This window comes from Erithacus rubecula, assembly GCF_903797595.1.
Source record: "Erithacus rubecula genome assembly, chromosome: 6".
In the NCBI taxonomy this organism is placed as follows: domain Eukaryota; kingdom Metazoa; phylum Chordata; class Aves; order Passeriformes; family Muscicapidae; genus Erithacus; species Erithacus rubecula.
The window spans coordinates 46,819,276-46,844,924 of NC_136688.1; the positions used below are offsets into that span (position 1 = coordinate 46,819,276).

At 37.4% G+C, this 25,649-nt stretch overlaps 1 protein-coding gene across 2 annotated transcripts in view; it reads left to right on the forward strand.

Moving 5' to 3' along the window:
* The window catches only part of TUNAR (transmembrane neural differentiation associated intracellular calcium regulator), a 150,913-nt gene that overhangs the window by 103,830 nt on the left and 21,434 nt on the right, over positions 1–25,649 (forward strand). Inside the window, exons 1-2 of one of the 2 annotated variants that reach the window (XM_079309583.1) lie at positions 10,522–10,618; positions 18,201–18,495. In XM_079309583.1, the coding sequence (XP_079165709.1) occupies positions 18,457–18,495 (39 nt within the window). In that variant the 5' untranslated portion in view covers positions 10,522–10,618; positions 18,201–18,456. Of the gene's footprint in view, positions 1–10,521; positions 10,619–18,200; positions 18,496–25,649 lie in introns of those variants that run through there. The other variant, XM_079309582.1, reaches the window with a different exon arrangement.

The following is a 25,649-nucleotide window of genomic DNA, read 5'->3' on the forward strand; positions in this document are numbered from 1 at the left end:
TTCTTAGAATCAGGGTTTTTTTACTCTTTCACTCTGAGATATAAAATCCCAACACCAAAGAATGAAATAATAGGTAAAATTTCTCAAAGGTCATAAAACTGGAACAAAATTTCCAATGCCTGGAAAGCATCACCCCAGATAGGCAGTAGTGTGTCTCAAATAGGAATTCAGTTTTTTATGTGGAAGTAATTAGTTCATACTGTTTAAAACCTGCCTTAACATGAGAAAAATGGCAAGTCTGACTTGAATTCATGGAAGTTGATCTCAAAACACATGTTCACAGAGCAGCAGAAATAAAACTGAAAACATCTTCAAAATTCATTTTAGAGGACTTGAATAAAGCCCTTCTCTGTGTTAAATCCTTATCCCTGTTCTTTTTAATGAAAGCACATCTTGTGCCTCATGTGCACTGGAAATCAAACTCAGAAATTACATAATTTGTGACAAGAGAAATGAGTGGCTGCCTTAAGGGGTCATCTCCCATTCTGCTACTTCACAATAAATCTGAATGAAATCTTATTTCAATGAAAGTAGTCACTAGAGGGAAATAGAACAGAATTTCATCTCTAAATTTTAATGCTGAAACAGAAAAACTAAAATTTACCATTCTAAAAGTGCTTTTGGTGCATCTGCCCTACTTTACAATAATGTAGAAGTTCATATACTTCCCTTAATTGAGAAATTATATTTTTTTTCTTTGTATGCAAAAACCTAAAAACCCTTTATAATAGTTTTTGAGAGCATGGGAAATATCAGACTAGAGAAAAAAAATGATTTATTGTTTATAATTTCCTTCTGGCACAAGCCAATAGAACTGCTAAGATGAAATTTGCTGTTGCCCTATTCCTTGTAACATACCCTTTTGGTGGAAAACCATTCAACTTTCCAGTTGTTAAAGCTACAGAACTCATTTCTGAGTAGAAAATAAACAGATAATGGGGATACTGGAGCATGCAGTCACCCCAGGTTAGTGGGCAAGGCATCTCTGCTGTTGAATTAGGCTATGCATAATATGGACTCTAAAATTGTTAGATTGAGAGATGGGATTAATTTTTTTAAGAACTATTCCTTTTTTTCTTTTCTTTTTTTTTTTTTTTTTTTTCTGCTATAGGAAAAATAGCAGTTTTTTAAAATATAGGAAATCCATATCATCATTTTAAACTTTTTTTCATCTAATCTAATAGGTATTCTGTTACAATTTATTAAGAGGTATAGAATATGTATTCTGCTAAAACCATAGAGAAATCAAGTACTGTAACAATGAAATATTGCATGAAAGGATAGAGAAATATTTATGCAGAATCTTGTGAAATTTTTCTGTGTTTGTTGCATATAAATTAGTCCTATATCTTCACCAAGGAGAGACAAGAGTAAATAAGTTCTTTGGGAAGAAAATAAAAGCCTATTTTCTTTGGTTTAGTTTTGAGTCCCACTGTTTTTTCTGATATTTACACTTGAAAGTATAAGGTCTATGAGATCAACAGCATTCTAAGAAATGGGCATAATGGAGGAAACATTTCTGTGAATTTGATATGAATGAGGATTTTCTCCTTCTTCTGGATTTCATCACAAAATCTTTGTGAAATTCCATGAAACAATAACTTATTTAGAAAATTTTGCATAACAGTCAAATGAGAAAACAATTTGCTTCATTTGGTTCAGCTTGAAACAGTTTAAATCAGAATTATAGCTCTTGATAATGATCACCTATGCAATGGTGTTGTACTTTATGAGAACTGGTTGGGAAAAGTTTGTACAGTATATGTTTAGAAAGAGAAATACAATATCAGAGATTAAATAAATTACAAAAGTAGGTATTTGTTTTTAGTATGTGTTTATACCTGTTAAATTATTCTTCACTCCATAAAACAGAATATATTTTTGTGAAAATATTCCTACTTGATTCTCCTCATCCCCATGAGTATGTGTATAACACCTTAAATTACAAAACAAAACAACATAAAATGGTATTAGAAGATCATTAAAAGCTGTGAAGAAAAAAAAACAAGAGCCTCAAAGTTGGATATAGAAGATTATGGAAAGAACATGTAAACATCCAAAATATTACATTTCCTGATAGCCTCAAGGAGGGTTGTTGAGCACACAACTTACTGCACATCATATGAGGGTTGCAATTATGGACTGATGTTTTCTAGTAATCCTCTAAAATGTGGTTATTATCCCATGACCCCTCCAGTTCTCCCTCCCTCCCCACACCCCAACCTCACTTGCACATATTAGAAGCTGTAATGTATTAAATACATGGGATTTCAAAACATTTTTCCATTTCCTGTAATTTATCTGTAAAAATACTACCTGGCCTTTATTTTCTGCTGAATTTCACATTTATTTTTAAGATCATAAGAAGATCCTATGGTAAGGAAATAGTATTTGCAAATAGCATTCAAAACTGTTACAGCTGTGGCTGTATTGAGATTGTATATGCAAGTATAATGCTGTGACTGGCTGACTTTGAGGATTTTAATCTTCCATTTTAAGACTGTTTGGTGGCAGCTGTTTGATAAAATAAGTACTTCATATATCATTTGAAAAACTTAGCTGAGAATAATATGATTATCTAAAACTGACTGCAGACAAAATATATGCAGTTAGGAGGAAAAAGCCTACGTAGATGAGAACTTTACAGGCTATGTCCTCATAGGAGATAATTTTTCTTCACAGAATACAAATATAATTTTGACCCAGTATTATGTGCTATAATACAGAGCAAAACTCACAAGTGAAGTGGGGATTATGTTTTTATGAAAGGTGTAGCCTTTAAACATACATCTTCTAGAGCAAAGTCATTCAACATTTATGGAGCTGTTTGGGCTTTCCAACAGGTCTAGGCATGCAAAACAAAGTCTGTTAAAAGTGATTTAGTGTGACACTCTTTGTGCAGCCAACCCCCTTCAGTGGCTATAAACCTCACCCTGCTCAAGCTACTGGAGCAGAGCAGGCAGGGACCAGGGTCCCCTCAGAAGGGTCACTGCTCTTGGAGAGAGGCAGATAATGTTCAGCTGGGAAATTGCTGTGGGACAGCATGCCTGGATTATGCTCTCTGGACTCTCTGCTGAGTTAAGTTTTTCCAAAACCTTCAACCATAATATTCACCTTAGTCCTAATGTTTCCCATATATTTCAGGCTCATAATGGCATTACAAGCTAATTCAGGGACTCTGCTTACATTTTCAAACAGCTGAAAGTATCCAGCTTTTGACTTTCTCAAACTAATCCAGCTTTAAGGTAAAAAACTAAAAACATATTGTCCATTAGATCTACTATGCTAAAAGCAAAGAAAAATCTTCTTTCCATATGCTGAGAATTCCCAATCAGATTCTCACAAGATAGCTTATAAACAAAGTTCTTTTCCAACATATATAGGAGAAAAATAAGTAAAAGTAATCAGAGATTACCAACTGTGAAGTTAAATGCAGAGTTTAGGAAAATGCTGTGTTAGCGCAAGAAATTAATTCTTCAACATAAAATGGCAATACAAAAGCTTGAGCTTTTATGGCTCCTTTGAAACTAGTTGCTAAAATATTTGATAAAATTTAACTATTTAGAAGCATTTAGCATTCAAAACAATCTTGTGTAAAATGTTCATGTTACTGAAGGCTACCCAAGAACAGGAGCTTAAGATGGAGCATGGAGAAAATTACATTACTCACTTGAAATTGTAGAAATTATTTTATGTAGTTAGAAGGCAATTTCCTGAGTTGGATTTTGTCCAAGGTTTTGCATTTGTCACCTGAAGCTTATGGGAAAGAGCATGTTATCTTTCATGAGCACAAGTTACTGTGACCTTTGCTTTAATGCCTCAGGACAGAAGATTCAGAATTCAGCACTGACAAAGTGCTGGTACAGTACAGGTATGGGTAACAGTAATATTTATTCCTTGCTTAAGTCCCTGATTTTGTTGTTCTTGGATAAATATAAGAGATATTAAGAAAATAGAATAACTATTAAAAAATCTGGTAGACTAGAGACAAGTAGTGTTGCTTTTCAGTGAAGGTTGTGAGTTTGCAGACTTACAACCTCCTGTTTTGTAATGTATATGGTACTAGCATTTTCAAAACTGAAATTTTGCTTCCTGACTTCATAAAATGGTGGGGCTCTTTAAAATTCAGTGTGACAAATTGCAAAGCATTGTGCCAGAACCCAACATTATCTGATTGCAAAGATGAGGATAAAAGTACAAACCAAAGGCCAAACAACAGAATATTCTCTGTTGTTTGAGAAAAGACAGAGCAAAACAAATCAGTGGCTGTCTGTGGACTGAAAAGTAAAAACCTTCTTATGAATAGAACTATTTGACTTTAGAAAGTGTTTTCCATTTGTGGATTGCAAAGCATTTTATTAATGATAATAAGAACATCACAGTGTCTTTTTGTGGGAAGTAAATGTTCTGTCTCTTTTGCATATGAGTAATGATGATACTGGCCCTCATCTTCCAATGCTCTTGACTTCTCCCTTCAAAAGCTGCAAGTTGAAATGGAGTTGTGATGATGGGAAAAATAATCAAGTTTTTGGACTGAAATCCTTTGAACCTTTCCAGATTATTTTTTGTATGACTGTCACAGGAGTGTGCTTACACTGTGAGATTGCTCATTGTGTCTAGTTAAGCCATGTTAATTAGAAATAGGAGTGCAGACTCATTGTGCTATTATAGCCCACTTTACATGTAGCTCTATCGATATAATATGGCTCTGTTGAGTTAATGAGTCACATGAGATGCAAACATTCTTTTTGTTCAAAGTTAAAAAAATATCACTGCACGTACTCTTTAAAGTGCTCAAGAGAAAGAACTGGTCACAGGTGCTCTATAATGCAAATGTTGCATGAATGGATGACTGGGCTAAAACTTCCATATGTGATCTTTTCTTTACAACCCCAAAAATCCTTCTCATGCAATGCATGAATCAAGGCAGAAACTGATATAAGTTATCTGTGGTTCATTTATTTTCGTTTTATGAACTTTACAGTCTAGCATGAAGTGAGAATGATTGTAATAGCCTCATAATATTTAAGCACTGTCTTTTCCTGAAGGAATGCAGTCAGAGAAAAAATTGAAAAGAAAATACCAAGTCTTTCCCATCTGTTCAAGACATGCAAAAGTAAAAATCTCTTACAACTAAGCTTGGGAGCAAGTGGGTTACTTCTGACAAGCAGGTGAAACTGGGTCAGTCAAGCATTCAGTAGATTATCTTCTGAGATTCCTTCCTACCTGAATTACCCTATAAGCTTATATTTGTAAAATATGACAGTCCCAGACTTGTTACTGTTATACCCATGGTTGTGATGTTTGGAATTCTAGCTGGACATCACTCACTGAATGAGTAGCACCTGGTGGAAAACAATGCAAGTTATTGAAAATGAAGCAAAGAAAAATATAAACTGGTGTGGTTTGGGGAGCCAAAAGAAGTTAAAAAGCTACCACTCTCAACTTTTACATACTTTCTAGCTGGAAATTGCCATTCTGGTCAGATGAACAGTGTAACCATCCATAAGATCATAGATAATACATATCAAAACTATCTAGTTTAAACGGCTCCTTTGGTAGCTTGTTGGTGGAGACTGTTAATTTGCAAATGGCATTGAAAGGGTGAGGAAGTATTTTCTGAAATTGCTCCAGGTCAGATTTCAAGAACTTGACCCAGTACTCAGTGAGAAAGCTGTTTCTAGGTATCCAGATCCCAGGCACCTCTGTGTCATGTATCAAACACAGAATAACTGAAATAATTGCCCTCAGTAAGAAACCTTAGTAAAATCTTAGTGCAGAAAACAGGCTAAAACTGTTTAAAAAATGAACAATAATTCTCACTTTTCTGCCACAACCCCTCCCCCCGCCCCTCAAATTTTTGCCATGGATTGGATCAGAAGAGAACTTGACCTAAGCAGTTAATTCCATGACATGATCAAATCAAAGTTTGGGGTATCTTCTGTCTTCTTACCTGAATCCAGGATCCCAGGTTGTTTGCTTCACACCTTTGTCCTTTCTACATGAGTTTCAATGCTCCCATACATTTGCCTCCTCCACCTATAACTCTAACTCTCTTCCCATAAATCTTTTTTCCCCTCGACATGTCTATTTTTTAGCCCTGCCTTTCCACCACTAGTTTTATCCTTGATTTGGCCTTCAATCATCCTCTTCCTGTTTCACCTCCATTTTGTAATTTATCTTTGGTTTTAGGGTTCTGAGGGGTGATCGAGCAGTTTAGAACATTTTTTTTTTCAAGAGCTGATGGACCTGGTTCACTTCAGAGTGGACCCTATAGAGCTCATGAAAGTCTGAGGAAAAAAATGGCATTATATCAATATATCCTGGCAGCTTATTACAGTATTCCCCCATTCATCACATGCATGATGTCTGAAAGGAATGTGTTGTAACCTTCTCTTAAAGCAGCTGAAAGACCAGAATAGTTTTCCTTTGATAAAGGGTTTCTGTCTCTGAACCATGAAAAAAATTCTGCCTCTTTCTCAAACTTGGCTTAGATATTTGGGCAATTATACTGAGCAAAGGACAATAAATAAAAAGTTGTTTTGTCAGTTTAGATTCATGTTGACACGTGTTGGCATGATATGGGTATGTTTAAATACAGGTTCTACTCTTTTACAGGCAACACCAGATAACCCAATGGTAGCCTGTCCAGCTCTGTAGTGTTAGAACTGATTTAATATCTGACATAAAAGAACTGTTTGAGCTTAGTCAAAATTAAACACAGTTCTTAGATTTCTTGCGGCTGCTACTACAAGTAGAAGTGATCACAGATTTTTATTTTAAAATATGACTGAACTTAAGCCACAGCTGAATCCTGAGATGCAGACTCATCTTCCTCAATCTCAGGTACTGGGACTTTTTCTTTAAGCATGATATGAATATGGATATGCACAGAGTGCATCAGGATTTATGTTCCTGGCTAGAAATAAAAGTAACATTATTGTTAAAGACACTAGTTTCCACCTCTTTTTATCTTTGTGTTTATTGTTCCTTCTCACAAGACTTTGCACCCTGGACAGTGCTAACTTTAAGTATTAATGTTTGTTAGTATTTTCTATTTGGTCTTGGGACTGTTTTACCATTTGATTATATTTCACCAAGGAAATCATGCAGATTATACTATTTAATAAAAATAATTTTCCAAGATACAGAGAGAGAATTGCTTTGATGAGGCCTCTCTGAGCAGATACAAAGAAAAAGAATATTTGGAGGTCTTTAGTCCAAATATTTGGAGGAGAGATGCATGTATCTCATAAAATTAATTTATCCCTGTCTGTCAAAGGCTTTTTTCATGCTGGAATAATCTGTAAGAAAAACCAGACAGCACAATATTATGCTTGTTAGGATCCTGGCTCCTTGAGGAGCTTGTGTACCCTTACTCACTTACCCTTACTTTCTGCCCTTCAAAAAGCACTGAAGATGCTCAGAGTCCTCCCTGGGACAGTCAGATCTCCCAGGATGAGAGGGGAATACCCATAAGTCCTCAGCAAGGGTAGTGTCACCTTCCTATGCAAAAACAACCTTTGGAACAAATTCAATTTTTTACAGTCAGTAGCTGAAATGCCACGTCTCATGGAAAACTATAGATCTTCCAGTGTTATTAATACCCTACCTTTGGAACATACACATGTTGACCTCTATTCCCAAAATATATCTTTGAGTGCTGCAAGTGTTTTGTACAGAACATAAGGCAAATATTTTTGCACAAAGATTATTGTTTCTGATGGAAGAGGGATAATTCAGACATTCAAAATAATTTCCAGAGGCAGGTGCACTTTGTAGCATCAAAACATTGAAGTTCCTGATGCTTAACAAGATAGTGACAAATTTCATGGCCACTGATCTCTGTTTCTGAAAGAAGCTACTGATAACTTGGATCTGTCTTCCTAATTTTTTTCTTCTCCTACTGCCCAATGTTAAAATGCACTAGTCTTTCAAAGGTTCATTCAACATCAGACCTCTTCAAGGATTTCTCAGGCCAGTAACCCAAAATAGGAACCCTGGGCATGCTAAAAATACACAGTGCAATGCAAGCATATTTAGAAGTCAAATGTGAGTTGAAAACAGGATGTGCACTGAGATTCCTGCCATGTAACACCAGGGACTTTATTGCAGTGGTAGTGCTGGAGTGGCCCCCATCAGTGGTTTCAGTCCAGTGTACTTTGGTGTGCAAAAAGCCCTGTGCTCTGCACCAGGGGCAGTTCCTCTGTGGGGGGAAGTGCAGTTTGCTTGCATGTGCAATGTTAGATGCTGCAATTGCTGCTTCACTGCCTTTTCATTGCAGGGGTGCAGCCCTGTGCCAGTGGGAAGGCTCAAACATCCAACCAAATTGCAAAGCTGACAAGGAAGAGGCAAATTTTCTTAGGAACCCAGTAGGGTCTGAATGGAGCTGATACAACTCAAAATGTCACTGAAAGTTGCTGGACTGGGCCATAGGCTGGGATTTTCCCTTCAATGCTCAAAAAACTGCTCTCACTTTCCTATCTGTGGCTATTCTAGAGTCAGTGAGGTTGCTGTACATCTAAAAAGAGTATTTGCCTTCCACCTGGGCAGCAGATATGGGAAGAGAGTAGTTAGCATATCTAATGATCAGGGACAGAAGAGCAAATGCTTGCCCTACAGGATCAGCTCCCAAAGCTCCCTCAAACAGAAGGCAGTTTTCCACAAACATGAAAGCCTTGAATACTCAGATTGCAGCAAAATGCAGAATTGTGACTATGGGAAAGAAAGGAATATACAAACTAAGTGCTACTGCATTTAGAGGCAAAGTCCTGAGCTACCAATGGTTTGTTCCATGCCAAGGATGTGGTCTTTGCTGTATCTGGCATGTGCAGCTCCTCAGAGCTTAAATATGAAACATGGCTCTGTTTCTTTTCCCTGTTTTTTATATTTTCAGTGCATAACATATTTGACTCCAGCCTGTCTAACAACAAGGAGCATGAAAATAGGAGCTAATTGTTTTTTTTCACAATATGATGTTTTCACTGATTGGCAAGAGCTAGATCAAGCTCTGCTAAGGGGAAAATGACCCAAAGTATGGCAGGGTTAATAACTATAAAGCTTTAAAGTCAAGAACACTGTGTTCTGCAAGATTTGGTGGCACTGCAGGTGGGTAGTATGTGTGGAAAGCATGAAAGGTGACAGCTGGACAGTAAATTCATGCAGCTGAGGGGTTTCTTTGTTTTATGCTCGAATAGCATTTGGCTCAGTGGCATTTTGGTCTGTGACTGGGCTTATCATACAAATAAATGGACTGTTTTCTTCTTGGCCCTGAAGGAACAGGCATGTGTGTTTGTGCTGCATGTATTATGTGAGCAGATTCAGACCCAGCATCACACTGTCACATCCAGGACCACTTCAGGTCAGAGCAGGGTTTCAACCAGCTCCTTCCAAGATGTTTTTGGTGACTTTGTGATCTAGCTGTGTTTTGATGCCCAGGGACAAAGGAGCCAGCTGGCAAAGGTCCTCATCCACAGCCTCTCAATGGGCTCCAGGGACATTTGAATTAAGGTTTTTAGGCTGAAGTTCCCATCACTTGGTGCCAGTAATTGGGTCAGTTACTCCAGTGCTCAGTACTTATGATTCTTGTAGGAGTCTTCATATTCTTATTTTTCAAAGAGCCCAAAGACCTGTTATTTTTAAGCTACAGGAAGACCAGTCACAAATATGCTGTTTGCATGTGGGGATGCAGCACTCTTAATTGTTCATCCTCCACATATGCTCCAGAAAATTCTGATAATGATAAAATGTTCTGTGGTACTGATGAATACTGCTTTCACAATAGATGTGATACATTTCTCAGGAGAGCAGAAACAATTAGAGGAGTTGCATATACTGAATTTTCTTTCCTCCTTCCTACCTGTTTGCTGTTAGTAAACAGAAAGCTACCAATTTCCTTTGCACTCTGGGATGCTATAAATTAATGGAGTAAATGCACATGCTGTTTTACTTTGCCAGAGACTGGCTTATACAACAGATTTTTACTCTGTAAGACAGATTTTGCTGTATTTGTGCTTTTTTCAACTCCCCCTGAGGAGTATTAACTCAAAGCAATCACAAGACACCCATCCTTGCCTGCTGCTTCTTGAACTGCTGTATCCTCTTCTTTGCTTCTTGCTTTTCTATTTGAAGCTTTTTTATTCTTTTTTTATTTTTTTTCCTCGATGAGGGAACAGCAACCACCGAAAGCACAAAGGGTGTCTCCTTTCCTAAAATAATAACTATTTGATGTGAGAAAACAAGCACAAAGAGCACTTCTGTTCACACAGGATTTACTTTCCACAACTGTGTTCTTTCTACCCAAATGAAGATAGGTCGAGTGCTCTGTGAAGTACAGTGCTGGAAAAGGAAGACGTGTGCACGCTTGGAAAATGCTGAGCTGCCTGTGAAGCTGTAGACACTGCATGTTTATGACTTGGTTTTCTAAGCAATCTCCAGAGCTTGGAGGGATTACAGTGATATTTTAACAAGGCTGCTGGCATCCATCACCAGCTTTCACTTCCTGAGAAAGCTAAAAAGATGGAAGAATGTAATTATTTCCACGTAAGCTAAGTGCTAGTGGCTGATTGTCAGGAGAACTTTGATGCTTTAAACTTCTTCATCCTCTGAAGGCAAACAGGTAAGTCTCACAGGCTTCTCTTCCCATGCTGTTTTGGAGGGGGAGCAGGGGTCTGCAGGGGACTGGTGTTGAAGGGAAACGTGTTTGATATGAAGGCAAACTGTTTATCTCTAGATTCTAATAATTCAGTATAGCACATTGGCATTTTCTGTCTGTGGAGTTACAAATCCATTTCCTAACAACAGCTATTATTTCTTTTCATAGCCAAGATATTAATCTCACTCCAAATTAATCCCTAACTTTTATATATTTAATACTATTGGAAGAGAATGTGTATATCAACCATCTGTGCATACTGAAATACCCATTTCTACATCTCTTTCAGTCATCCTATAATTACTTCTAGATTACTCTGGTTAAAATAATTCTATTTCTTATGAAAAATGGAATAATATGTGTAGGATTGTACTTTCTAAAGATGATTTTAGTTGAAACAGGATTTCCCGAGCTGAGATCTTTCAGCAGCTTGCTTTTCAGATGAGGTCTGCGTTATTGTAGATACTGCGGTGAGCAAGGGGTTTCCTATCTTGCAAGTGGGAATCTAACAGCATCAAAAATAGATATTTCTTTCCCATTCACCCTTGAAAGAACATTTATTCTTTTTGAGTAATGGCACTGCTGTGCCTCTAGAGGTGAGGCTTCCTGTCTGAAGACTTTTAACATAAAAGCCCTTATTACCATTTAGGGGAAAAAAAGGACCCTTTGACCATAAATAGATTTTGTCTTAATTAAGTTTTTTGTGTCCTCTGAGAACATTTGCTACCTTATTTATTAGTAGTATTGAAGGGCAAAAAATTTACATGATACTCTAAGATTTTTCCATAAGAATGACTATCAGAGAAGGAAGTATTTTGAGTTAAAAATAAATATTAATACTTTTTGTTTGCTTGTTTTAAAATATGGTTGTTTACAGAAGGAATTCATTTAAGCTCTATTTCCAATCTGGCTATGATAATTGAAACAAATCCTGCTGGCAGACACAATTATAAATAAACTTCTAAGAATAATTAGAAGTGTAATTAAGAGAAGACTGAGTTATTATCACTTTCTCCTCCATGTAATAATTCTGCATAAAAACATGAGAAATGCCTCTCATTAAAACCTCACAGTGAGAAATCCACAGAAGGGAGTGAGACATTAAAACAAAGCATTCAAGATGTGCAAATACTGTGATTAATTAATTAAACAGAGACCAGCTCCAAGGAAAAGCCTGAAAGCAATTGGGATATTTTAGAAACAGGTGTATCATAAAGAGTTAACATGTTCAGGTTGGTTTTGATTTTTTGCTGGGGTTGTTTTTTTTTTGTTTGTTTTTTGTTTTTTGTTTGGGTTTTTTTGTTGTTGTTGTTTTTTGGGGGTTTTTTTGTTGTTTTTTTTTTTAAGGAGACATAGCTCACAGTGCCTTGTGGAGCTCTATTTGTGTGTTTTGCTGGTATCATTTAACTCAGTGAAATCCTGAATACCAGGACCTTATTCTTCAGTAGAGCTTTCAAAATATAAATCAATGGAGTGACTTAAAGGAGCCTGGCAGAGGATTGCTGATGGAGATTTTGCCCCCAGCAGCTGAGATGCATTCTCTGTTAAACTTGAGACTTTCTGAGCTGTTCCAAGTGACTTGCACCAGAAGGATGCTTGCAAAGACACCTCTGCTAGTGGCAAAAAGAAAACCAAACTGGCTGCTGAGTCTTCTGTGAAGCAAAGAATGAAGAGGCATTTGAGAGGTTTTACTTGACAGAATAGAGGTATTCTGGAGATCAGCTGTATTCAGAATAGAAATGCCAGCAGCTACTTAAATCTGGCTTCTATCATATTCCTCAAGGTGCATTTATTGCAGTATCATGACAATGCCCATACTGTATATTTTGGAGTATTGAATAATGTTCAGGTCTACTTTGGCTGCTATGCAACATTAATTCTAGCAGCATCCTGTGTAGTAATTAAGAGATTTAGATGTAAAAATAAATATTCAGGTTATGTTACTTTTCTTAATGCTTGGAAATTAACTCAGGAAAGGCAACCTCCACCTCTTTTGCTAAAGGGAAAAAAAAAAAAAAAAACCAAACCAAACAAACTATAAATAAAAAGAAGGGGGAAAAGAAGAAAAAAAAAGAGGGAGAGAGAGAGAATTTTTTGTTCTGTGGTATTAAATAGTAATGTCATGTAATATACACCCAAGAGCTTAACAGAATTGTAGTAGGACTAATTTAGGCCATGTCTGTCTGATCCTTCATTAGCATACTATTATTTTTTTGCCCAGTGGGTATATTGCCTGTTGAGAAATAATATGAATATTTATTCAGCAGTAATAACTGTTGCTGCTTGAGAGCTTTTTTTGCTACGTGTGAACATGCTTATCTAGAAAGGAATTTCAGGCAGATGATCACCCTTGGGATTCCATGGATTCATGCATTGCATGTCCTATCTTACTACACAGCTCTACAGCAAGATTAGTGTTTTTCTAATGAGATTCCCCTTTGAGCACAGCCACTGCAAACACATCACCACCTCTCACATCACAGCACTTGTCTTCTGGAGTGGTTCAATACAAGCACAGAACGAGTCCATTGCTGCAGCTTTAGAGGGGCAGGGCTGCCTCTGTTTGGTGCAACAGGCTGAGCAGTTCCTGTCTGAGACTGGAGTAGTTTCCTAAGAACACAGCTCAGTCATCTTCCCACAGAAATCAGGGAGCATTTTTTTACCTATGGCAGAGAATTGGGATAAAACTCTCTATTCTGACATCTAACTTGTGTGAAATATCAATGACTTCCCTCCAAAAATACAACTTCTGCTGCATATTTCATGTACAAAATGGAAGTCTGGGTCATGATATCAGTATTTAAGTGGGTTGAAATAACTCATTTATATTTCATTTGTATGCTAAGAAGTTAATTTCAAAACAGCTTTTCTTTTTCTAAAGAAAAAAAAAAGATGCTTAGTGAATATATTTTCTGCAATGAAGTGGCTGTGCTACTAGCCAGGTAGTCACATCTTTTGTGCATACATTCTTTATACAGCAGTATTGAAATGTTATTTTTAGAGCTACGGTGATGTAAAGAAGCAGGGCTATATTACTGGTACATAACAAATTTAAACTGAATGTAACTCTGCAATGAACAAAAATGAGTACTGCAATTGATTATGCTCACTACAGTATGAACAAACCCAACAATGATCAAACACAAGCTGTAACCTTTATCATTCTTTAGTCAGTTGGTAGTTCAGTTGTAGTAAAGCAGCATTTATTTAGAAAGAAAGAGAATAACAAATCTTAAATGTTTTTCATTTTACTGGCTTTACTTACCATTTACTTACCACATACTATTTTCTTAGTGTTACAAATTTTTGACAACTGTGGTATCCTAGTCTGATTTGCACTGATGGAAAACAGAAAAGAAAGAGATCAGTTACCATATAGAATATGGAAAATAATTATTACATTAATAATATATTTAAAATACATTAAAAATAGGAGTTAGGAATGCTAAGTGCTGTGTAGATAGATGGAATTTTGTGTACATCCTCTGGCATATTTTGGATTTTTTTTTTTAATGAAGGTTTATTTCTTATGGTTAGATTTTTCAATTAATTCCTGATGACCTGGAAATACACTCACTGAAGCTCAGACTCTCCTGCATGTATTATGGCATTTAAACTAAAAAGGCAAGAAATCAATTCAGTTGTTTGTGCTGTAATTGACTGAATAGCAAATGTCATACAGGATCTTGAAAGGTTAAAATGAGAACCATGCCCAGAACACTTACTCACAAATAATTTTCACAAGTTTTTAATCAAAATTTGGTTAATAATTGAATTGTACCTTTTATTTAATATGGCAAATAATTTTCATTATCTGGGCATATCTTTGTATTTCTGTTAAAATTACTGTATCTTTTACATACAATACTACATATAGAAATCTAATTCATTTCTCAAATCACAGATATTGCCCCTGGCCTCAGGCACCACTTTGTGCTTGCTGCAGCACTCACTGGCCTTTTTCAAATGCCATCTTTCCATTTGGCCCTCACCTACACTCTGGACTAGAACATATCCACACAAGTGTCTTTTTCCTTCCCATTTGTCTCCCTGGGGACTTTCTCTCACTATCAGGTCCTGGCAATAGAGTCTAAGATCAGAAATTGACTGTCCAGCCCAGTGCCATGGCTTGTTTCACATCCCTGTTATTTTGGTGCCCAAGCTCTGGAGTAGGGGTCCTGTCTGGCTCAGTGCTGCCAGGTTTTGATGGGACACCAGCTGTGCATTCCCTCAGGGAATGAGGGCTGACTCAGTCCTAGCTTCCTCTGGCTCACAGGACATGTATTTTCTCAAAGAGGATAATATTACTGTTGAAAGGATATAAAGGTGAGAAGAGAAAAGGTACATAAAAATGGAATAGGAATAGAACATATGCATTAGTCAGTCTTTTCAATGAATAATAAAAAGCATTTATATGAGATTAAATTCAACTCTTGTGTAAGTGCAAGAGAGATACTGTACATGCTTTCCGTAAGAGACTGAATTTTATCTAAGCAGCCTGGCATTTTCTAAAAAAAAGGTTAAAAGTTGCACAAATGTTGACATCTCCAAACCTACCTCTCCTAAACTTTTAAAATAATCAGGTAGCTCCTTCTTACACACTAGTTTGCTTTCATCTTTAAATCACCTGTTGTTGACTTGCTTTTTTTCTGTGGTTGTTTTGTTTTATTGTTTTTCCCTTCAAACTTCCCTTCTCTAAAATTTCTAATGATACTTTCACTACTGCAAAGAACTTCAACACTGTTTGGTATTCTTCCTTGTACAAAAAAAAAAAGTACAAAACAAAGCACATTAAAATATTAATACTTTGTTGTCACGCTTTTTAAAGATTGTACTGTTGGGGATAAAAACAGGCACCACCATGAATATAAAGGAGTAATAGTGGAAAGATAAAACAACAACAACTTATCATGATGAAAGAAATCTTTCTTTACTACGTATTTGGTGAAATACATTTATATAGACTTAATAATTCCTTTGCAAGAACTAGTGAAATCTCTCCACCTCTCTTTGTTCTCTTAGTCTAAATGTTCCCATATTTCTCTGGATGTTGTACTTGGGGGATAAGGAATTCCCAGTATATGCTCATATTAATAAACATATTGGATGAACTGAATATGTTCTGCAATCTGCTTCATACAGCAGCTCTGCTAACAGGATCTCGTGGTTCTTCCTGAGCTCTGGATATATGTGAAGCATCTCGCTTTGTTAAGAAAATGAGGCTAAATTGTAGATCTTTCTTTATGAAGCATGAAAGCAGTGTAGTGCAGATAAGCTACTGTCAGAAAAGTAACTCTCTTCCTTAAGATAACCTGTCCCTTTTAACAGAGACCTGGTGTTTGCACTTAGAAAGGGTTACTAGATACAGGCTGGAGTTTTTCAAGGGAAGAATTAGACAGCTCTGCTCTGTGACTGCAAGCTAAGGCAGTTCTCAGGGCCTTGCCCTTTAACTTATCCTATCACTATAACAGAATAAAGAGCTGATCTAGCTCAGATGTTTGACAGTAATAATGCGTGAGCAGTTTGGCTGAGATCTAGTGTTGTGCTTACTGCCAGGTCACAGGGAGAGAAATCTTGAGGTCTTCTCATTTCTTACATCTTACCTGTGCAACAGAAAGACAGCTTAGTCAGTGCTGAACAAATGCCATGACCTGACTAAGGATTCATACACCACAAGGGAAATGTCTTCTTTCAGACACTATGGTGTTTTGGGGAGCTGCTTCAGATTCTAGAGCCACAGAAGTCAGAGGAAACCCTGCCATGAATTGCAGGAGTCAGGCCCTGCTCAGGGTCCATCCCCTTGGCACCAGCTTTGCAGAAATCCTCTGTGTTGCTCCTACTGGGCCATCACTGGAGGCAGCCTAGAAGCCCCTTTGAGCCAGCTCCAGTTGCTCAGTTATCCCATCTCTTTTGTGGACCAAAACTAAATGGCCTCTTTGCTGCTTCTCTCTTCCATGGAACTTAAATGTATCAGTTAAAGCAATTATAAGGTTTTGTCAGAGACATCCCTTTTGCAGTATTAGAAACAGTGTCAAATACACCTGGGCAATTCCTCTGCATGGTGGTTCTGGTTTAGAGTGCACCCTTTCAGCCAGCCAAGTGTCTGCCCTGTCTGAAGTTCAACATGATGAAAAGGTCAGGAATAAGCAATAGTTCCTGTTATTGTAGGGACAGAGCTTAAGTGGCCACATGCTCAACTAGAAACTCACACAAGATTGGAGCAAATGACATGAAGCTGTGTCAGAGGAGGTTAGATTGGATATTAGGAAGAAGTTCTTCACCCAGAGAATGGTTGGGCACTGGAATACGATTTGCAGAAGAGTGGTCACAGCATCAGCCTGACAGAGTTCAAGAAGCATTTGGACAAGGTTCTCAGGCACATGGTGTGATTCTTGGGGATGTTCTGTTCAGGGCCAGGAGTTGGATTTTGATGATCCCTGTGAGTCCTATTCAGGATATTCTATGTTTCTGTGATAACCGTGGGACTTGTAGTTTTAACATCTTTGCTTTTCAGAAGGCAGTTGCACCACCCCGATTCACCTACCTGTTGACACAGCTGGTTGGGTTTCCTGTGGCCCAGGGCCCAGGCAGAGGGACATTGCTGTCATCCTGAAGCCAGGCTGCTCTCGGGTCCTGCCAGTGCAGCGCAGGCTGGGGGAGCATCCCACCTCCTCCCTGCTGCACCACTCAGGGCTGCTTCTGTTCCTTGCAAAGCTTCCCTGCAGGGCAGCTGAGGACATGGGGTAGGGTGGCTGATCCCGGGAGGAGCAGAGGAGGGACAGAGCATCCCCTGTCTCTGCTGCTGCTGCTGGAGCTGTGCTGGAGCTGGAGCTGCCGATGTGGCTCCCCAGAGTTAGTTGCTCAGCAACCAGAATCAATTAATATGCTTTGCAGAAAGTGCAGGGGAAGCCCGAGCTGCTGTCAGCGAGCAGGCAGGAGGCTGAGGGTGACTCAGGATCCCACTCCTGCCTGGCACCCATTAGGTCCCACCCCATCTTCTCCAAACACTCCTTTAGCCACTGTTCTTTCCCCCTTTCTCCTTCCGTGCGGTGCTTAATGTGTGCGTCCCCAAATTCTGCAGGCAAAGTACCTCGTTCTCAAGAAGCCTCCTGCTTCAAGGCTTTTGCTTTTTGACCTGATTTGGATTTTTTGGTTATTTGTGAGATTTTCTTCAACACTTTTCTAGAAATTCTAATATTCATATTCTTTGGGAAGGGAAAGGGATAGCTGGTGTTTTTGTCAGATGGTTTTAAAGATGCCTCAGGATGAAAAAGGTTGTTTGGTAGTACACAGTTGAGCAGCAGCAATGAAATTGCATCATGTGTAAATTGGGAAAGTTTTTGCCTCTTCCTTTGTTACTAATGATCAGCACTGCATATATGAGACCAAAGAGGTAGTACTGATTGTTGTAAAACACCTAGATAATGGAGTAAATGAGGGGGTGTTGTGGGATTTTTTTATCTTCTCCTTTTCAGTGTAGTAATTTCAGGGCTTTGGTAAGGTATTATTTTTCTTTTTTTCTTTCTTTCTTTCATTTTCTTTGGAGTCCCTCTGGTGACACCGCGAATCTGGGAATGAAGAACTTCTTGGAGCTGATTGGAAATGGCATTGCGGAGCTGAAACTTAACTGGAGGAAATATATCTCCTGAAGAAGAAAATATAATGCACTGTAAGGATCTGTCTTCTGGTGAAAAATTCAAGCCTAGAGAAAACTTGTCCGCTTTGTTAGTAAGAATGGGTTGGACAATTTTCTTCAGTTCCAAAGGATATCTGAATGCCATGCTGAGCTTAATCTCTGCAGCATGCTCTGTGCTTCTCATCTCCTCCTGATGCACTGCATGGTAAGGCCTTTTTCCTTCCTTTTAATAATAACTATCTTTCTGATGTGGTGAAAGGCATAAAATAATAGCAATAGTGAAAAGAATATTGAAAAATGTACAAAGGTAACAGAAGAATGTTTGCTTGCGTGGTTGTTTTCAGGAGCAAGTGTCCTGATTACTGCAGCAGCTTTGTAAGATCATTTCTGTGTTTCTCCCTTGCTTTGTGACAGTGTGTATTTGTGTGTGTGTTTTTTCACACCTGTGCTGTCATTTGCACTTGGACTGGAACATCTGCAGCTGCATTGTACACATTTCCATGCTAAAGAGGATGTTTAGGAATTCGCTTTGACATTTCTTTCTCTTTTTCCTTCCCTCCCTCCCTCCATTCCCCTCCTCCTGCCTCCTCCTTCTCTTGCTCTGTCTGTTTCTCTGGGGTCATGGTTCTATGCCTTCCCTGCACCCCACTCACGCACTGAAGGCAAAAATGGGAGGTAAAAGAAATCCTATATCAATGCAAGAATGGTCCTGAGTAGCATTATTTTAGTAAATGAAAGCTAGAGAAAGGTTTTGAATGTCTTTCATACTGGCAGGTACAAAATATTTATTCTATTTTGTTTCCATGGGAAACAACTATCAAGTGCAGACTTGGATGCTGTATTTTAGAAACAGTGAGAGACAGATCCTCTTACACATGTCAGAAAGCCAAAAATGACCACTGTGAATTATTACCCAGGTCATAAAATAGACAATTCCAGTATGGAATGTACGCACATCAAGTAATTTTTGCTGTGTATTAGAAGAGTGTTGAGAATTATTAGAAATACCTTCAGTGGGGATTGCAAGATATTTTTTGTTAAGAGCTGTAAGTAATGTGGTTTTGTCTCCCTGGATGAAAGGTGCTAGGGGAGTGCAAGGAGCTGTAACTACCTAACTTATAAATACTTAGAGTCATTGTCAAGAAATTGCCAAGCAGATCAGGCATTGCACAATTAATAAACTGAGATAGAAGAACAGATTTCTTTTCCAGGAAGACTCATTCATTTGGGTCTCTGTTTCAGAAATTAGGTAGAACTAAAGGTGATATAGTGGTGATGTGAAACATATGTATTTTCTTACACATCCTTGTTGATGACTGAGTTTGGAAAGTTGAGTGGTTCTTGATTAAACTGTGGTAAGGGCCTGCCTCCACTCTGAAGGCAACTCCTTGGAAATCTGACAGCTTTTCATGATCAGGAGCAGGTTTGTGTGGCAGCTGTCATGGACTGTGCAACTGGGTATGGAGATGGCAGGTTCCTGGGAGCAGGTTCTCAGGATGGGAAGGATAAATAAAGCCAAATCACAAAAGCCAGGCCACAGCAGGACTCATGAACAAGAATCAGAGCTTAAATACTAATTCAAAAGATGTAATTTTGTGGTAATTCCCACTAAATCTCTTCCTTATATGATGGAGGACTCCATAAGACAGTTTTTAAAGATCAAATGGTAATGCAACTCCTTCAAATCACTGCAGCAAGAGAAAGCACAGATGAAAAAACATTGTAGTATGGCAATATTTCAACAGGGTTCAGCCTTGATTTTAGTAGTAAAGGTTCAACACACATATATGTGTGCATTGAAGCAGAATTTTTTTGTATTTTGCTATCTAAAATATGGGACTAGTGTAAGAACCAATAATCAAAACTGAGGAAGAACAACACAGCCCATAAATGTCATCTTCACTGTCTAAAAGAATCTCTCTATGTGAACAAGGACTACATCCTAAATTCAAGTTTCCCATTGCAAACCCCTCCTGACATCAGCAGTTCTATGTCAACCAGTGGAACTACTTGCATGAATATCATTGTTTAACCCCAGCTGGAAACTAAACACTGCAGGGCTGCTTGCTCACTCCTCCCTGGTGGAATAGGAGAGAGAACCAGAAAAGTAAAAGTGAGAAAACTGATGGCTGAGACAAAGACTCTTTAGTAGGTAAAGCAGAAGCCACACACACTCAAACAAAGCAAAACAAGGAATTCATTCACCACTTCCCATGTGCAGGCAGGTATTCAGTCATGTCAGACCCAGCCTACTTAGGAAGACAAACGCCACAATTTTGAACATTCCTTCTCCCCTTCTCCTTTGCCTTTCCCCTGTTTTATATGCTGTTTTACATGTTTTATATGACACCATATGCAGACTATCCTTTGGGTCATTTGGGGTCATCAGTACCAGCTGTGCTCCCTCCCAGTTCCTGGAGCAGCCCCAGCCCAGTCTCTGCTGGGATGGGATGGGAGGTACCAAAGCCTTGGCACTGTGGAAACTCTGCTCAGCAAGAGCTAAAATATCTCTGTGTTGTGAATATGTTTCTAGCACCAAACATAACCTCATACTAAGTACTAGAAAGAAAATTAACTCTCTTCCAGCTAAACCCAGCACATTCTCTATTCCTTGTTCTACACCATTTACATAATGCTCAGGTATCTAAGACATCCTCACTAACCAAGCCCCCTTACCATCTTTATATATACATGCAGATATCCCTCCCTTAGTCTGTGGACCACCCTTGTAAAATATCCAGAAATGCCACAAAATCCCTACTGAGTTTCATTTAGTCCATGACTTTGGGCTCCATCTCTTACCGTGGTCACTCAGAATGAGAGAGGTCAAAACTAGCACAGTGAGTAAGAACTACTCATGTGAATAAATTCTGAAATGTTTTATAAAACCAGGCTCTTTGATTGTCATGGCAACAGATTTATTAGGCTTCAGGCATAATTTGGATTTCCCTTCTAAACAAAATCATTTTTCTTTTTACCTATGCAAATCTTTTGCCTTGTAATTAGAGCAAGAAAAATAGGTTAATTACATTCTTAAAGATCATGCAGCTGTACAGATACATTGTTAGAGAAAAATTATCAGAGTATGCAAAAATTCACCCTTATTAGTGGCCTCCAAATTGAAACAAAGTGTATTCTTATTGGAAACATTCATTGCCTTATTATTTTTCTGACAGTATTAACATTTCTTCTAGGTATTGTCAATATTTCCAGTAACCCATCCTGGGTTTATTTGAAACATCACTGATATTACAAAAAACTCGCTATTATTAGGTTCAAGGATATTTACCCAGCTTTTTACTACATTAAATATTTTCATTTTTTTAGTTAATACATGATGTTTAGCTCTTCAGTTGATCCAGGAACATTTATTTTTACAATATAGAAACACAATATAAAATCATAATTATAGTTAATTTCCTACAGAATATAGACATATGTTGAAATAGGAAGGATAAAATCATCTGGGTTTTATTTCTCTGTGCAATTTTGCATGCTTATAAAGTCTATATTATTAGGATCTATATGACATAACAAACAGTATTTAAATCATTGTCGTTTGTAAAGAACAGTTCTTTTTTGCACAGGACTTTTATTCCACACATTTATACATTATGGCAGAAAGAGAAATATTATAAAAAACAAGCATAACAGCCTATATGTATCCAGTACACTAATGCAGTAATAGGTTCATTTGTTTATTTTATCCCTGTAATATGCATAGTGAGAATAGTGGATTCTTTTCTAAAGAGTGTGTTGTTTTGAGAGAGAAGGTTTACATGATACAGGGGGTTCATTGTCTTCAGCATACATTACTGCCCATGATTTGCTATGACTTAAGACACTTTAGTGACATTTTAAATAATTTTAAAACTTGCAAAACAGCTGCATTTGGCTTTCTCTGTCAATTCTAAAGCAAGAAAAATTAGTAATTTCCTTTTCATTTAAGATACTTAGAGTAAAGGTTTGGTGCTGAGAACACCTGTCTTTAATTTGAGTCCATTTAACTATTTTTTCAATAAACAGTATGAATTAAAGCTTGAACCATCTGCCTTGTCAGGGAAGCTATAGTGAGCAGTGGAAATATTTTCCACACCTGCAGCAACTATTTCCAGTCAGGAAAAATGTGGCACATAAGCAGTCCCTGTATTCAGAATGCCTTGAGCTGTCTTGATTCAAGATCCAGCAGAAACCTGATTTTTGAAAGGCCTGCAAAAAACCCAAAACAAATCCCAAATGAAACTTGAAGTTTTCTCATTTAAGTGTAAATGTCCATGGAAAGAATGTTTTGGGTCAAGTAATTTCTATAGATCAGCACCTGTGTTTTAGAAAAACCTGGATAAAAAATAAGAAGTTCTAAAAACAATATGTTTGGAAATACTGATGTCAAAATGACACAAGATTTCATTTTGACATTTTTTAATCAGACTTCAATTTGTTACAAGAAATTGTACTGATATCTGTTTATCTGTTTTTCTCAGTGAAATTTTACAACATCTTTTTTCTTTTGTTTGCTTGTTTTAAGAGGAAAATGTTTTGTTGTGATTTTTTTCACTAGATCTTTTATAGCTGTCCCAATATTTATTGGCTATATTTATTCCTTTAGCTAGAAGCTTTCTTTTTCTCTTTAGCACTACATATTGCTGATAATGAGCAGCAGTTCTCACCAGATCTGATGCCAATTTCCTCCTTTAATTCTTCTTGTGTCTTCAGCAAAAAGCAGGCCTCTATTTTTCAGAGTTTTACAGAAACCACAAGTAGTACTTTTTACTACAAAAGCCTTCCAGAGACCTTCAAAAGGCATGCAGGAAGGAGTAGAATTAATCGAGTATTAATATCCTTATTACATAGATAAGGAACTGAGCAACAAAGAAACTGCCCAAAGCTATACTGGCAAGGGAAGAGCTCGAAATTGAACCCAAATGTCCTTATTCTCAGTTCATCACTGTCCCTGCAAGGTTGGTCTTCATTTTGTTCATTTCTTTGCTTAACGACTTCTATTAGGATTTTAAAGTTAATACTGGCTGAAGCATCAAATGTGAAAGGGAATTACTGATGCATACTTCCTTTCCAGTCTGACACAGTTGTCCTCAAAATTCTTTTTTTCTCTCCTGAGCCATTCTGTTTGAATGTAACCATTAATTATGTAATTGCTCTGCTGCACAGGGGAAATAGATCCTATATTAAACAGAAAGCTACTAAATATAAATATCCTAAACCTGCCACATGGGTTCTGGGGGATGTACATATGTACCTGTCTATGCTGTCAGGGTTTAGGGACAGCTGTGGGGCTAGGCAATGGTTTTGATGGCTTTTGGTAAATTAATCAAATTTCAACACATAAAAAAAAATCTCCAATTAAAACATAAAAAGACTGATGATTTGCTGTCTAGAATCCACACAGGTCGTTATGAATCCAGCAGTTGTGGAGAAAAGAGGGGAAAGAGAATATGATACTCAACAGTGATTATTAATATTAACCCTGCTATGCCTCCCCTGTCCAAGGTAATCTTTCAGTTTTGGATCCTCTTTATGAAAAATGAAAAGATGGCTTGTAAGGAAAGTATTTAGCTGCTAAAATTACATCTCAAGTTGGGGAAAAAATAAAATCTGACTTGTTGTCTTAATACAAACTCAGAAAAATTTTGTACATGTCAAGAAGGAAAAATAGCTTTTTGCAAATATGCCAGAGTTTTGGAATGAGTTTTGCAGAAAAATATCCCAGAAGCTTAACTAGTATCTGCCTCACATCAGTCTATTTGTGCAGCTCCAGGTGTTACATGCCTCTGGATGCTGACAAGTACAGAACTTGTCCAATTACCCAGTGGCATATTAATGCAGAAGAATATGAAAGTCTGATTAAAAACAGTACTTTGTTGGAAATCTCTTCTCACTTTGGTTTTATTCCTGCAAAATGTTGAGAAGAGAACTTAAAATGGACCCTACTGCACCAAATATCATCTTTTATTTTTTCTGAAATAAAATTTTTACTGGCTTATAAAGAAAAAATATTAGAAAGGAATGCTTTTGTCAATATATACTCCATTGTAGTAAGGAATTACATAACTTGCTTCAAAATCATCTCCAGTGCACAGAGCTCAGCAGCCAGGAAGTTCACCTGCACTCTAATTTCATCCACAGTGATGGTGCAGAGTGTTGTCTTCAGCCTGCCTCAGCCTTCCATACTAAACTTGACCTAATGTTTTCTGTAAATGTCATAAAAGAAGTTCTGGAAGTCTTTTCTAGCTAAGCTGGGAATTTTTTCCATGGAACCTTGGATATTGTAGTATATAAGGTGTTTAAGTTCAAGCACATGCAGGTGCTTAAAACTTAACATATCACATGGCCAGTACTTATTTTTTAAGCTAGAGGGAGTAAGGTATCCAAATGCCTTGGAGCATCTGACCATGGGATTTATAATACTTGCATATTTTCCACAACATTAGGAGTCTGGAAAGTAAATATAGTTATTATAGTTGGGTAATTACTGAACTTTTACAGCTAAAGTGTTTTTTATTTGGCTAAGAAATATTGGAGTACATCTGAAGTCCATCAACATAATGAAAAATAAATAATGAATTAATTGTAAGAGCCTCAGTGGATATTAATGCAGTCTATAGTCTTAACTTCTGAATTATGAAAAGTTGTATTTTATCATTTCTTGCATATGTCTTTAGGTACTAAAAAGCAACATTTTCTCCTCCATGTGAAACAGTGATAAATTTAGGACTTCATTTTGAACATCCCGACTTAGCAGTAATTCTGCAAAGTGAGATTTTACTGAACTATGTTAAGAATGCATAAACTTTCCTTTAAGAAAGACAAGCCTAATATTTGAAAACAAAACCATGTAACTTTTGGAATGAGAAAGCTGATGACAAGACTGTCTAAGAGCTGTGTGTTGAAATTCCTTTTTATTACCTTGCATCTAAACAAAACACTGAGTAAATTATTTTTTGTTTGGGTGTTCACAGTAAATGTAGCTTTTCACTGAATATAGAAGCACTATAAAATACTTAATGGGAGAAGGTAGGATTTCATAAAGGCTTTTAAAGAATTCTTGAACGTGGCTCTTAATGGATGACCACAATGGGCCTTAGGACAGCATTGTTTCTGTGCTGCTGAGCACAGTACTTGTCCTCTGTATGTATTAATGAAAGCTAGAGAACAAACCTTTCTGAAAGGAAGATTTTCAGTAATGTCATACTCATTTGGTTTGGGGTCCTGTGACCTCAGTCCATAGCAAATGGAATGTTGCACCAAAATGCTCTGAAGCCTGGCACAGCTGGATGAGCTCTGAAAACACTCCTGTGGAAATGCATGACAATCTACACTGTACCTGCTCCTCTGGAGCCATTC